The 12,820-nt window shown below is 55.7% G+C and overlaps 5 protein-coding genes across 5 annotated transcripts; 1 reads left to right on the top strand and 4 right to left on the bottom strand.

Moving 5' to 3' along the window:
* Positions 1 to 587: 587 nt before the first annotated feature.
* On the bottom strand, positions 588 to 1,575 carry P884DRAFT_193782 (uncharacterized protein; the record flags this gene model as incomplete). The annotated part of the gene is made up of 3 exons (XM_069437780.1): positions 588 to 787; positions 857 to 949; positions 1,056 to 1,575. 3 exons carry the CDS (start codon positions 1,573 to 1,575, stop codon positions 588 to 590), a joined length of 813 nt encoding a protein of 270 aa, XP_069300099.1.
* A 318-nt stretch (positions 1,576 to 1,893) lies between these two features.
* P884DRAFT_256215 (Cys/Met metabolism PLP-dependent enzyme-domain-containing protein) lies at positions 1,894 to 4,241 on the bottom strand. The gene is made up of 6 exons (XM_069441050.1): positions 3,793 to 4,241; positions 3,646 to 3,700; positions 3,495 to 3,577; positions 3,056 to 3,416; positions 2,322 to 2,984; positions 1,894 to 2,262 (listed from the first exon to the last, which is right to left on the bottom strand). Exons 1-6 carry the CDS (start codon positions 3,834 to 3,836, stop codon positions 2,104 to 2,106), a joined length of 1,365 nt encoding a protein of 454 aa, XP_069300098.1. The 5' UTR covers positions 3,837 to 4,241; the 3' UTR covers positions 1,894 to 2,103.
* A 975-nt stretch (positions 4,242 to 5,216) lies between these two features.
* Positions 5,217 to 5,543, bottom strand: P884DRAFT_256214 (uncharacterized protein). The gene has a single exon (XM_069441049.1). The coding sequence runs from the start codon at positions 5,512 to 5,514 to the stop codon at positions 5,224 to 5,226; it is 291 nt and encodes a 96-aa protein (XP_069300097.1). The 5' UTR covers positions 5,515 to 5,543; the 3' UTR covers positions 5,217 to 5,223.
* A 191-nt stretch (positions 5,544 to 5,734) lies between these two features.
* On the bottom strand, positions 5,735 to 6,426 carry P884DRAFT_176489 (uncharacterized protein; the record flags this gene model as incomplete). Its single annotated transcript, XM_069437322.1, has 3 exons — positions 5,735 to 5,974; positions 6,112 to 6,215; positions 6,333 to 6,426. Coding segments are annotated over 3 exons (438 nt in total), but the record flags the coding sequence as incomplete, so codon positions are not given.
* A 2,210-nt stretch (positions 6,427 to 8,636) lies between these two features.
* On the top strand, positions 8,637 to 10,862 carry P884DRAFT_267576 (uncharacterized protein; the record flags this gene model as incomplete). The annotated part of the gene is made up of 2 exons (XM_069442122.1): positions 8,637 to 10,654; positions 10,760 to 10,862. 2 exons carry the CDS (start codon positions 8,637 to 8,639, stop codon positions 10,860 to 10,862), a joined length of 2,121 nt encoding a protein of 706 aa, XP_069300095.1.
* Between the last annotated feature and the right edge of the window lie 1,958 nt (positions 10,863 to 12,820).

The following is a 12,820-nucleotide window of genomic DNA, read 5'->3' as shown; positions in this document are numbered from 1 at the left end:
TGGGCAGAGTTGAAGGTTTAGCGTCTGCACCGACGGCGAGGGGCGTGATGGTGCCGCGAAATTCGTTGGCGGCGACATCCTCTTTATTCTCGAGTTGTTACAGTAAGGCTGGTGTTTCTGTACTGCAAACTTGGGCTGGCTTTGTGAATCCGAATCCGGCTACATGGCGGCGTAGCATTCCTCTCTTCACTTTCAACTCCTGTATTGCTGGCTTGCAATGGACGCTCATGATTAGCCATAACATCTATGACAGCGACAAGCACTTCGAGTCTAAGCTTACTGCTGAGCCAATCTCACCTGTAAAGTCGATTGAATATCAGATCCCGAAAAAAAAAAGAATGCACGCGGAGAAATTCCTGGCCGCTGCGACGAAGGAGAGAAAATAGACACCGCTGACAAGGTGCATCTCCCTCGCTAATAATGATGCCACTCTCGCCACGGCACCGTCGGTCGCCGTCAACGGGATATTGGCCGGCAGCCGTACTTGGCCGTTGGGTTTCTTTGTGTGATGTTCTGCTGTGTGGAACAACCGCTCTATTCGCCTGTGACCCTGTCGGTTCCGATCGCGAAACCTCAGGGGGATACAACTATCTCTTCTTTCGACTCTCGCCCTTCCCTTTCCCGTTGCCCTCCTCCGCCTTGTTGCTCGACCCGGACCCGGCCAAGAAGGCAGCCATATCGAAGCTGGCCATGGGGTTGGCATTCTGGCCGGACGCGGCGCCCATGAGGGCATTCATCGGGTTCTCTTTTTGCCGCTCCTCCCACTCGGCGCGCATCTCGGGGTCCACTGTGCCGTTGTCAGCACCGGCATTCCTTGCCTCCTGGCAACCAATTCTTCTCGAAGAGGCGAACTCACTATTTTCCACTAGCTTGGGCATGCCGAAGAACAGCGCCATGCTCACCATGCTGAGCAGGATGATTGGGTTCTTGAAGATGCTCAGCACCGAGACTGTTTTTTTTTCCGGCTTCCGTCAGCATAGTCCTCTCAAGAAAGACAAAGACAAAAAAGAAAAAGAAGAAGAAGAAGAAGAAAAAGGATGAGGAAAACGACGCACAGCTGCTCCGTTCCATATAATACCCTTTTATCCCGACAGGCTTCACGTCCAGCACGGCAGCGCCAGGGGCACCACCGCCCTCGACGGGGATCACCTCGCCCTTGTTCCCCCAGTCGTTGCCCCGGAAGGTCTCCCAGGCGCGGACGCCAGCCGCGCCGGCGCCAACGTCCAGCCGCAGCGGCGCGAACGCGTGCGTCGGGCAGTGCACGTCGACCAGGTAGGACCCGGCGGGGACGTCGGGGAAGACGAAGGTGTTGTGGACCGACAGCGGCGCCGAGAGGGACGCGCCGAGCGCCGTCAGCGTCGCGCGGGTCGAGGCCGGCAGCAGGTGCGGGTTGGGCAGGAGGGGCGGGGACCCGGGGATGCGTAGGATGATGGTCGCCTTCCCCGTTGCTGTCGTCGTCGTCGTCGTCGTCGTTGTGCTTGTGGTCGTGCTGCCGCCGGTGCTCTCTCCCCCGGTCGAGGGGAGGGACCCTAAAAGCCCTAGGAGGGCGGTCGATATTAAGGCAGGCAGCCGCATCTCTTTTTTTTCTTCTTTTTCCTTTTCCTTTCTTCTTTTCCAACCGGTGGTAGGTCGCGCGCAGCGCTCGGGGCAGAGTCCGGGGTGGTGGTGGAGTGAAGATTGGAGAATGCAGCACCTCAGGAGGTTTTGTTGATGGCGACGGAATGCGGCTTGCAAAGGTGGTGGTGGTAAGTTGCTACTGGATTGGCGGGATGTGATTGGTTGGTAGGCGTGCCATAGTTAACTGCATTCACTTGCTAACAACCCTCCTTGCCCACTGAACTTGGCTTGGCCGAGTGTAATCCGTACGTCCGTAATGTATTGTATGTATGTAAATATGTAATCCGTACTGTACATACTCCATTCAGGCGGGAAAGCCCAGCACTGCGTACTGTAATCCGTCAGGCAGTAAGAGCTTCCTTCACAGCTACACAACACTGCCTCGACATACTGAGATGATGCACAGTTTGGTCACGCTTCGAAGTAGGGTAGGTCATTCCAACATTCACTTTCATTAAGCATTGCAAACAAAGGCTACAAGACCAATTAAACAACAGTTGGCGCCTGCTCGGACTTGGTCCTGTCGGCCACGGCGCTGCCGTCGCCCTGCGTCGTCGCTGTCGCCGCGGCCGCCTTGAACGACTGCTCAAAGTCGGCAATGATGTCGTCAATGTGCTCCGTGCCGACCGAGATCCGGATGAGGTCCTGGGTTCCGTTAGCGCTGCATCTACCTCCTCATCTTTCTCAGGTACCGGCCCGCCTACCTCGGTGACGCCCGAGCTGATCTTCTCCTCGTCGGTGAGCTGCTCGTGGGTCGTGGTCCAGGGGTGGATGGCCAGCGTCTTGGAGTCGCCGACGTTGGCCAGGTTGGAGATGAGCTTGAAGCCGTCGACGATCTGGCTACCGGCCGCGCCGCCACCCTTGACGCCGAAGCTCAGCACGCCGCCGAAGCCGCGCTTGAGGTACTTCTTGGCCGTCTCGTGCGACTGGTGGCTCTCGAGCCCCGGGTAAGACACCCACGAGACGTACTCGCTCTTCTCGAGATAGCGCGCCAGGGCCAGCGCGTTCTGGGCGTGCCTCTCGGCGCGCAGCGACAGCGTCTCGATGCCAAGCAGCAGCTGCTGGGCGGCGAAGGGGTTCAGGCAGGCGCCTAGGTCGCGCAGGATCTCGACGCGCGCGCGGATGGCGAAGGTGATTGGGCCGAACGTGTCCCAGAACTTGAGCCCGTGGTAGCCCTCCGACGGCTCGACCATCTGCGGGAACCGCTTGGCGTGCTTGCCCCAGTCGAACTTGCCGCTGTCGACGATGACGCCCGCCACGGTGGTGCCGTGTCCGCCGATCCACTTGGTCGCCGAGTGCACCACAATGTCGGCGCCGTGCTCGATCGGGCGCACAAAGTAGCCGCCGGCACCGAAGGTGTTGTCGACCTAGACAAAACATCGTCGTCAGCTCCCGTGTCGCCTCGGTAGCTTCCCCCCACCGTCTATTCGCCACATACCACAAGCGGCACGCCCGCGTCGTGGGCGACCTTGGCAATGGCCTCGAAGTCGGGCACGTTGTAGCGCGGGTTGCCAATGCTCTCAATGTAGACGGCCTTGGTCTTGTCGTCGATAGCCGCCTTGATGTCCTCGGGGCTGTCGCCGTCGACGAACTTTGTTCTGATGCCGAAGCGCGAGAAGAGGACCTTGAACTGGTTGTAGGTGCCGCCGTACAGGTTGGAGGTAGACACAATGTTGTCGCCCGAGTGTGCGAGCGTCGCGATGGCCATGAACTGCGCGGCTTGGCCGGACGAGGCGGCCACCGCAGCAATACCGCCCTCGAGAGCGGCGATCCGCTTCTCGAAAACGTCCACCGTTGGGCTAGGGAGTGTCAGTTTCCTAGGGCCTTGGTGCTCTCGATTTCACGTCTTCTCTCTCTCTCATGTGTTGGCGACTCACTTCATGATCCGGGAGTAGATGTTGCCGAACTCCTTGAGCCCGAAGAGGCGGGCGCCGTGAGCCGAGTCATTGAAGACGTAGCTCTGTGCGCAAACATGTCAGTTTCTTTCGCCCCGACTCTGGCCGGGTACGTATCACGGGGGTTACTCACGGTGGTGGCGTAGATGGGAACAGCCCGCGAATTGGAAGCCGTGTCGGGCTCGTGCCTGTTGCGCTATTAGTCTTTTCCAGCCCTTCATCCGGTGCTGCCAGCTCTTCCCCAAGAAAAAGGAAAAGCGTCGCCTGGGGCAACACGTACCCTGCGTGGAGCTGGAGCGTCTCGAACTTGTGGGGAGCAGCCATGGTGACCAATTCGAGTTTTGAACGTGAAAAAGGGTATCAGCGGGTATCACAAATGCAAGAAACAGCAGGAGTAGCTCTGTTCGTTGAAAAGGAGGGGAGGGGTTCGGCCACAAGGAAGGTGCGGGATGGGAACTGGCAAGACGAAGACGGGACGAGCGAAAGGGACAGGAACCGCAACTGGCGACTGGGTTGCCTATTTCTACTTCCCCCTTTCCCTCCCCACGCGCCGCGACGCCCGGTTCTCGACTAGCCGATCTCCACGCCGTGTTCTTCAACCCGAAAACGCCCTGGCCATGCCGCCGTGTGTCAATTTTTGCTACGGATGGCGGGGTGTCCTTCCAGTGGTGTGTGTTTGCTTTGGGGGCGAGAGTGGGGTGAGGCTCAGAGCACGCAATTGCGCCATCGCTCGATGGCGCGGGGCATTCCCCCCCGTCACGATCTCATTCCTCCCCCAGGTTCGCACCTAGGCCAAAATTATTCGCCCTTGAGGCGAGCCGGCCAGGCCGTGCTTCGCTGCGTTCCGGGAGTGGCACCCTTTGGAGAGAAGCCGAGCGCATTCGTCATGGCGCTACTCCAGGGCGAATTCCCCCAGGTTCTGCTTATCGTTATCGGGAATTGCTGTGTTAGAGCTCAAGTCGGCCCCGCCATGCCCGGTCATCGGAGCTAACCTTGCTGGCTACCCTACTGGGTACTACTCTACGTAACGAAATGTGTAACGTTATATAGGTACCTACCTACTCTGCACTCGCAGAACACGTGCACACGACTGAGAAACTTTTGCTAAAACTTCAAAACTTGCTTCCGTCAGGTAACCACGTGCGGACGCCCAGTCAGACTCGACTTTGCTCGACTTTGAGCAATGATGCAAGGGGGTTCGAGCATCCCGCATCCCCGTGCTTGGGACGGTCCACAATGGCGCGGGGTATGGGCTTGACGTATTGTGTAGGGGCAGAGCACCTGCGCGCTGTATGCACACTCATGTAACCCTCTATGTCGATCACTTACATGCTCGCTAGTTGGGGAGCCTTGAAAAAGGAAAAGCTTCGAGCTAAGAAGTTCTTAGGCACTGTCGTGTCATTATAGGCCCGCATTGCGAATCGGAGTTTCCTGTCCCTCACATGGTTGGTTCCACTTCAGCCGAGTGCCTCAAAGCAGCGGCTGACTTCACTCAGTGACCTGGAAAGGCATTTCGAGCCTTTACGGAATATTCCAACCACCCGGGATCGCTCGTTGCAGTTTCAAGCGTACCACAACTTGTCCACCCTACGCAGGAGTTCCCAACCGGCCACCACGCGATCCACGACCCGACAACGCGGATTGGATCAAAAGAAACACCATAGCTCGGTAGCAGGTCCTGTTAATGTGGGAAATGGAGTTCCCCGTTCAGTCAACTCATTGTTGTACACCCGCAAATCGATATCCCCGTATATCTAAAATCGACGCGATCCAAGCGTGCCCCAAGATAGTCAGAACGTCGTAAATACCCCATTTCGTAGCCGTCTGTACCGCAACAGTAGCCATCAAGGCTATGCTGATTGACAGCGTCGTAAGCACCCAAGACCAAACTAGCCACCCCTATGTGAAATGTTGCCGCCGACGCACCAGCCGATCGATCCAGACAGCCAAAAACAAAGATGCCGATAAGGTTACTCGTCAGCGGGCGGGCCGACCCGAGCATGTGCGGCCCCCTCCCCCTGCCCCGTGTCAAACATTTACTCATCACGTCATCATCGGGGGCCCTTTTTTTCCCCGTCCCTTCCCATCCCCCACCACCCCCACCGCCTTCTCCCCCTGCTCAACCGCGGCGTTGTCCATCGTCCGACTCGCGTGTCGATGAAGCCACCCTAGCGCGGTAAAGCAATATCCTACGCGGTCTGCTCCATGGCGGGAGCGCTTCCCGCCGCGGACGGCGACGACCCGCCGCCCGCCCGCCTGGCCCGGACGACCTCGGTGCACGTCAGGGCGGCCGAGGCGGCCCAGGTGGCGAACGAGAAGGCGCCAAAGGCGACGTCGGCCTGGGCCGCGCGGCACACGTCGCCGCGGCAGAAGAGCAGGCTGTTGAGGAAGGCGGCGAGGGCGGCGAAGCCGGCCAGGTAGAAGAGGGTGTTGGTTAGGTCGAGAGAAGCGGCGATGTATGTCTTGGGGACTGTGCGTTTTTTTTGGTTTTGTGTTAGTCGGGAGGGAGGAGGAACGGAAGGCCCGGTTGGGAGGAAGGAAGAAGGAGTGGGAGGGGGGGAACGGCAGACGTACGGCGTTGAATGAAGCGCGGGAGGACTTCGATGCAGAAGATGGAGAGAATAGACCATACGGCGGCGAATAGGAGGAAGCTGATCTGGGATGGTGGCAGGTAGTTTGTCGATGTGTTGTACCAGTTCGCGACTATTGTCGAATGTTCGTGTCAGCTTGACTCCTCCGACTGGCCACATCTTCTCTCTCTCTCTCTCTCTCTCTCTCTCTCTCTCTCTCTCTCTCTCTCTCTCTCTCGGTGGTCCTTACCAATGGCGGAGAGGATGAGTACCAGGAGGGCAAAGAGGCCCTGGATGGTCCTGAGGATCACCATCAAGGGAAACGACAGGTTTGCGAGCTTCATCATGGTGCTTCTTTGGGCAGGAGACGAGCAATGACCAGCGTGGAAATAAATAACACTAACAAGAAATACTGAACAAGACGAAAGAGGTCGAAAACGGAGCAACCAAAAGCCAAGAACTACAGGAAAGGTGAGAGAACCGGGGCCTGGAGCGAAACGAGAGATATTCGCCAGAAATGAATGATCATGGGCATTTGGCAGCCCACAAGTCGACCCGAATCTCGAACGTCTCGTACGAGCTGCTTTGCTTGTCGACACAATCTATACATGCCATCCTGAAACAGAGATCCCCACGAACGTTGTCGCGGATGTTACGGTTACCGGGCGGCAGAACCAATGAAGACAGCGCAAGCGACAGGCTGAAATCGCAGCGCATCACGACGTTGGCTTTGACGCCGGCAGATGCGAACCCGTTCTCTTGGCGCTAAAGCGTGATCGCTGCGCCGGCGGGTATTAAGTACCACCCTACTCGAGTAGATTCATGTTGGATGTCCAGAACGAGCCGCCACTCAAAAGCGCGAGGCATGCTCTCATTCTCGTGAACAAGACATATTGGATCGATGGAGGGAACCTTTGGCAGGGACTCTAGTCTGCGAAAACTTCACTCTGGATTGAGGTAATTGAATTTGCACAGGAAATGCGTTCAAAGATATCCAGTGTCTGGAGGAAACAATAGCCACGACTACCTGGGAGCGCTCTGCGGCCAGAATCTGGTTTCAGATTTTTATCGTTTTTTTATTTCTCTCCCCTCCCCCCCTGTTTAACGCTTTCTGTTATCAGGTATTACTAGGAACCAAAGTTAAAGAGTGCACCAAGCTTCAGAGCTAGAATTAAGACACTATAATTACCATAAACCATATTACTAGCAGATAGATAAAATGAAATGCGTATCCTAGTTGTAATAGTTCCCTATTTATCTACTTTTTCCTAGGAGTTTTACCAACTTCCTGACGTGGTGGTTGTACTATGGTCAGCCATACAATGGTGGAGACACATCTAGCATATCCAGTCAAATACAGTTTAACTGCCTGGGATGTTCGAGTGATAGCGAGGGACCGTGCGTTAGAGTACCCCAGTGGATGAATCGCGGGGTCAAAGCTGCTGTGGGCACTGTGGAACCATGCTAAATACGTGCCATAACGTTACAACCAGATTCGTCAAGAAAATAACTATCAGGGGCATGGCCTGCCCAGCCGAGGTCATTACCAGTCCGAGGGAGCGGTTACCAACGTCGATGCTGAGATGAACTAACAGCTACCCAATGGGGACAAGTAGCTGTGTGTCGCGTCCCCAGTTCGCAAATGTATTCGCTAAATCAACTGATTTCTTCCCGGCGACATACTCTCTATAGTACACCGGAGAGGGTGTTGTGACTAATATTGAGACCATTGTGCTTTTGTCGTGTAGACACGCGCACCTTCCCGCTATCGCCTCTGTATAAGTCCAAGAACGGAAAGTTACGCCGTGCCAAGTTGGAGTGCGCCCCCCTTCCCTTCCCACAGCAGCAGTCCTCGGAAGGGTCCGCCCACGTTCACCATCTTGACCAGTCGTCCTTTGTCGGTTGCTAAGCCCGACCCCTCCACAACCTCCACAACTGGCACCCCGACCCCACACATGAAGCGTGTCAACCGAGGCAGACCCTCGGTGCAGTCGGCCGACAGGTACGCGGAACTTAACAGCATAATTCTGCATATTCGCGATGTTGACTTGAAATTCCACTTTTTTGAGAAGGTCTGAATCTCCAGATTTGGACAAAAAATATGCCTATAATTTTATCTCATCACCGAGCTTCAATATGCGCCCTTCCAGTGTCGCCTGCGTGGCGAGCACCGCTTGCCGTTTGAGGCCAAGTAACCGTCGGCTGAGATCTCAAAATGGCGACTAGCAACCGCTCCCTGCTGGGCCGCCCATCCCTGTCGCACTCGGCCCAAGGACGTCTCCAGAGCGAAACCACATGCTACCGAATGCCGACTCTTGTTCGGAAAAGGAGAGGATCGCTCGGAGTTTTTGACTCTCCCCATGCGCGCCTTTGGATATCTTTTCACCAACGCCACAACCGAGAAATCTGTGACGTGACCGTCGCGCGCAGGGCCTCCCGTCGCGTCCTCTCCCGCTCCAAATATCGTTATTGAGCATTGCGAGCCCGTCTCCCCAACCACGCAAGCACCTTCCCGCTCCCAATCCGACCAAGACCCGAAGCACCGCACTCAGCCATGGCTCCCAGCACACAGGACACCAGGGCGTACATCAGGGAGCTCGCGACACCGCCCCCAGCGGGCTCGCCGTACGCGCTCCCCATCCCCGGCACCGAGCGTCCGAACCGCACCCCGATCTACCGCCATTGGCGCTTTCAAAACGGCCCGCTTCTGGAGACGTTTGACCCTGCGCACAGGACCGTTCACGACCTGTTTGAGAACTCGGTCGCCCAGTATCCCAAGAACAAGTGCTTGGGGTGGAGGCCCTGGAATCCCACCACCAAGACGTTTGAGCCCAAGTATGTCTGGCTGACGTACGCCGAGGTGGCCGAGCGGAGGAAGAACCTCGGTGCTGGTATCGTCGAGCTGCACCACCGGCTCGGCGTCAAGGAGGACAAGTATGGCGTCGGCCTGTGGGCGCAGAACCGCCCCGAGTGGCAGATCACCGAGCTGGCGCTGCTCTCGCAGTCCCTGTGGCCCGTCTCCCTGTACGAGACGCTCGGCCCCGAGACGAGCGAGTACATCATCAACCACAGCGGGCTGACGGCCATTGCCTGCTCGCTGCCCCATATCCCGACCCTGCTGAAACTGGCGCCGCGCGTCCCCTCGCTCAAGATCATCATCTCGCTCGACCCACTCGATGCCGGCGAGGCACCAGGCCACTCCAAGAGGGAGTTGCTCAATGCCACCGCCGCCAGCGTCGGCATCCAGGTGTTTTCCATGGCCGAGGTCGAGGCGCTCGGCGCTCGCTCCGGCCGCGCCATGCGCCCTCCCAAGGCCGACGACGTCCTGACCATCAACTACACCTCCGGTACTACGGGCGACCCCAAGGGCGTCCTCATCACCCACAAGAACGGCGTGGCCGGCATCACCGCGGCCCGCACGAACGAGACCGTCTTGCCGGGCGACGTTCACATCTCGTACCTTCCCTTGGCCCACATCTATGGCCGTATGACGGACCAGACTGCGCTGGCCGAGGGTGCTAGCATCGGGTATTTCCATGGCGACGTCGCCGGCCTGATCGAGGACATGAAGATACTGCGGCCGTCGGGATTCATGTCGGTGCCCCGCCTGTTCAACCGCATAAATTCGGCCATCCAGGCGGCCACGATCCAGGCCGACGGGTTCAAGGGAGCGCTGTCGCGCCGCGTTATCAACACAAAGAAGGCCAACATGAAGCTGCCCCCGGGCCAGGCGACCAACAAGCACTTCTTGTACGACCGCGTCTGGACCCCCAAGGTCCTCAAGGCGGTGGGTCTGCAGCGCGCCCGGACCATGGTCAGCGGCAGCGCCCAGCTGGACCCGGACGTTCACCAGTTCCTCCGCGCCGCCTTCGGCAACAACTTTGTCCAGGGCTTCGGCATGACCGAGACGTACGCGGTCGGCACCGTCCAGCTGCCTGGCGACTTCACCACGGGCAACATCGGCCCCCCGTGCCCGTCGGTCGAGCTCTGCATCGAGTCGGTGCCCGACTACGACTACACGGTCGAGGACAAGCCGAACCCGCGCGGCGAGCTGCTGATGCGCGGACCCGTCATCTTCCGGGAGTATTTCCGCAACCCGGAAGAGACGGCCAAGGCGATCGAGCCCGACGGGTGGTTCCACACGGGCGACATCGTCGAGGTCGACAAGATGGGCCGCTTCAAGATCATCGACCGCAAGAAGAACGTGCTCAAGCTCGCCCAAGGCGAGTACATCTCGCCCGAGCGCATCGAGAACGTCTACATGGGCGCCACCAACCTGATCGCCACCGCCTTTGTCCACGGCGACCCCAAGGAGTCGTGCCTCGTCGCCGTCTTCGGCATCGACCCGGCCACCTTCGCCCCTTATGCCAGCAAGATCCTCAAGAAATCCGTTGCCGCCGAGGACAAGGACGCCCTCCGCGAGGCCGCCAACGACCCGCGCGTCAAAGGCGCCTTCCTCAAGCTGCTGGACCAGATCGGCACGCGCCACAAGTTCAACAGCTTCGAGAAAGTTAAGAACTGCATCTTTGACATTGAGCCGTTCACCATTGAGAACGAGCTGTTGACCCCTACGTAAGCCCTTCCATCCTTCCATCCACTCCTCTCTCTCTCTCTCTCTGTGTGTGTGTGTGTGTCTGATCGAGACGGCAATGCTAACATGAGACCAAAAAAAAACAGGCTCAAGCTCAAGCGGCCCCAGGCGGCCAGGGCCTTCCGGAAGGAGATTGACCGCATGTACGAGGAGATTGCTGCCAATGCAAATGTGAAACCCAAGCTCTAATCTTTTCCTACCTACCGATTTTTTGGTCCTATATTTCTTGGATGAGTGGGCCAATGGGCGATGTGGCTGCAATGGGAAGGTTCATTCTGAATATATTATTGTTACTTACTCTAACCCCTAGCGGTTTGTGTATTCATTACTTTAAAGGGATATAAGTCTACGGTGGGCTACGTAAGCTTACATTGCCATGGAGATGTCGCGTTATCACGTGAACCGCTCTGTGCCAGTGGTTCGAGGTCTTGCGAATGCACCGCATTTGTGGGGTGCATCGGGGGCCTCTGAAAGCACGCCACAATTGCATACAAGCCCGCTCGCATCTTTGGTCGCAAGAGAACCATTCATGATCGCTCACTAGCGGATTCAAGGCAAGAGGATGTGTCCTGGCGCTATTTGAAGCTAAGACATGGATCTACGATGACGTATTTTGCTCAAGCTCGGCTACGATGCAGAATACCGAAATGTCGCAATAGACAGTCGTTAAGAGGGAGAGTGAAGCCGGTTGCTACGTATTAACGTAAAAGAACGAGATACGCACTCATTTATCCTGTCCTAAAGTACGACAAGCCCTATACTTTGCGTACTATCCCTACTTTCCCCCCAACCCCCCGGCTCGTGCTGTTAACGGCCCTTCGGTGCCATGTTGAAAGATACAGCAGGGCTGGCTTGTGAAGGTCGCGGATCAAGGCATAAGCCGTTCGCGACCACGCTTACCTCTCTAAATTCTGTACGGAGAGAAAAAGTAAGTCACTTGAAAAGGTAAGACAAGTAAATGCTCTCGTTAATTCTTGCTAAAGTTGATCCGCTCTTCCAGGTTTAAGTTGGGGAACCTCGATGGCTCCTTTGCATATATAGCCCGAGCTCTGGCCTTCTAATGCGTATTATAGAAGGAGAAGAGAGCCGAGCTGTTATATAACGGAGGCTGATAAAGGCGTTGGCCACTATCGATCGCAAGTCGATTGACAGCGATATCACATAATCATGTCCTTCTATTTCCTTTCTCCCTTTCGCACTTAGAAGAGCAATCAACCTCTTACCACTTGATGACCTTGTATCAAGCATTTATAAAGTATTTCTTATAGCTATATCAGTAGTAATCTAAGTATTATATGCTCTAACAATATGTAGATTATATACTTAGCATTATTAAAAGATCATAGTTAATAAGAATATTTTTAAAATAATAAAAATATATTAATATTTGATATAAATATAAATAATATAAATATAAATATATTTTAAATAATATTATATTTTAATATTTATGACTTAATATACTGGTATTCTTTTAAAATATAATTAATAATATTATGTGATTAATTAGTTTTACTTATATATTATATAAAATAGAGTATATCTAATCTAGTTATCTTATCAGTAAATGATTGTTTAGTGTAATACATAGTTTACTTTCCCTTAGCCCTTGATTTAACCGACCAAACTTTAACAGCTAACACGACAACGGACCTAAACAACCTTTAATGGAATCGAGGTATGTAAAATGCATTACTGACGCGTGATTATAATGTACGCGTTTCTTTTAGTTTACTAGAATATCCTAAACGACGACATTCTTCGATGGCGTGCGGTTTACTGGCCTCGGGGAGCTCAAACGGCTGCTGTAGGCCGCCATTATCCCTCTCCCGCCTCGCGAAGTTGCCGCCATACATGCCATAACATGTCGGACTGTCGAGCGAACCATCCCTGTTAACCGGTACTTCTAGGCAGGCCTTGGGTCCCCCTACCTCAACCCCGTCGGCGGCCTTCTCGGCGGCCCTCTCGGCGGCCTTGCTCGGGGTCGACGCCGTATCCGAACCGCCAGCGAAGCGAGTCCGGCTCGATCAAACGCCAGCCCCGGGCTCCCCCCTCCTGCACCGCCAGAAATCGGACGCCCACTCGATAGGCTCGATAGGCTCGATAGGATCGATAGGATCGAGAGGATCGATAGGGAAGCAAGTAAG

This window comes from Thermothelomyces heterothallicus (genome assembly GCF_042370625.1).
Source record: "Thermothelomyces heterothallicus CBS 202.75 unplaced genomic scaffold P884_scaffold_4, whole genome shotgun sequence".
Taxonomy (NCBI): Eukaryota; Fungi; Ascomycota; class Sordariomycetes; order Sordariales; family Chaetomiaceae; genus Thermothelomyces; species Thermothelomyces heterothallicus.
Note: the sequence above shows the minus strand (reverse complement) of the source record. Positions and strands in the feature narration are given on the sequence as shown.

What these genes read in the sequence shown, in the direction of transcription:
- P884DRAFT_256215 (XM_069441050.1), bottom strand. Translation starts at nt 3,836, where the DNA reads ATGGCTGCTCCCCACAAGTTCGAGACGCTCCAGCTCCACGCAGG. An exon ending in ACGCTCCAGCTCCACGCAGG is followed by an intron (nt 3,701 to 3,792) that starts GTACGTGTTGCC and finishes ATAGCGCAACAG; the next exon opens with GCACGAGCCCGACACGGCTT. An exon ending in ACGCGGGCGTGCCGCTTGTG is followed by an intron (nt 2,985 to 3,055) that starts GTATGTGGCGAA and finishes TGTTTTGTCTAG; the next exon opens with GTCGACAACACCTTCGGTGC.
- P884DRAFT_256214 (XM_069441049.1), bottom strand. Translation starts at nt 5,514, where the DNA reads ATGCTCGGGTCGGCCCGCCCGCTGACGAGTAACCTTATCGGCATCTTT.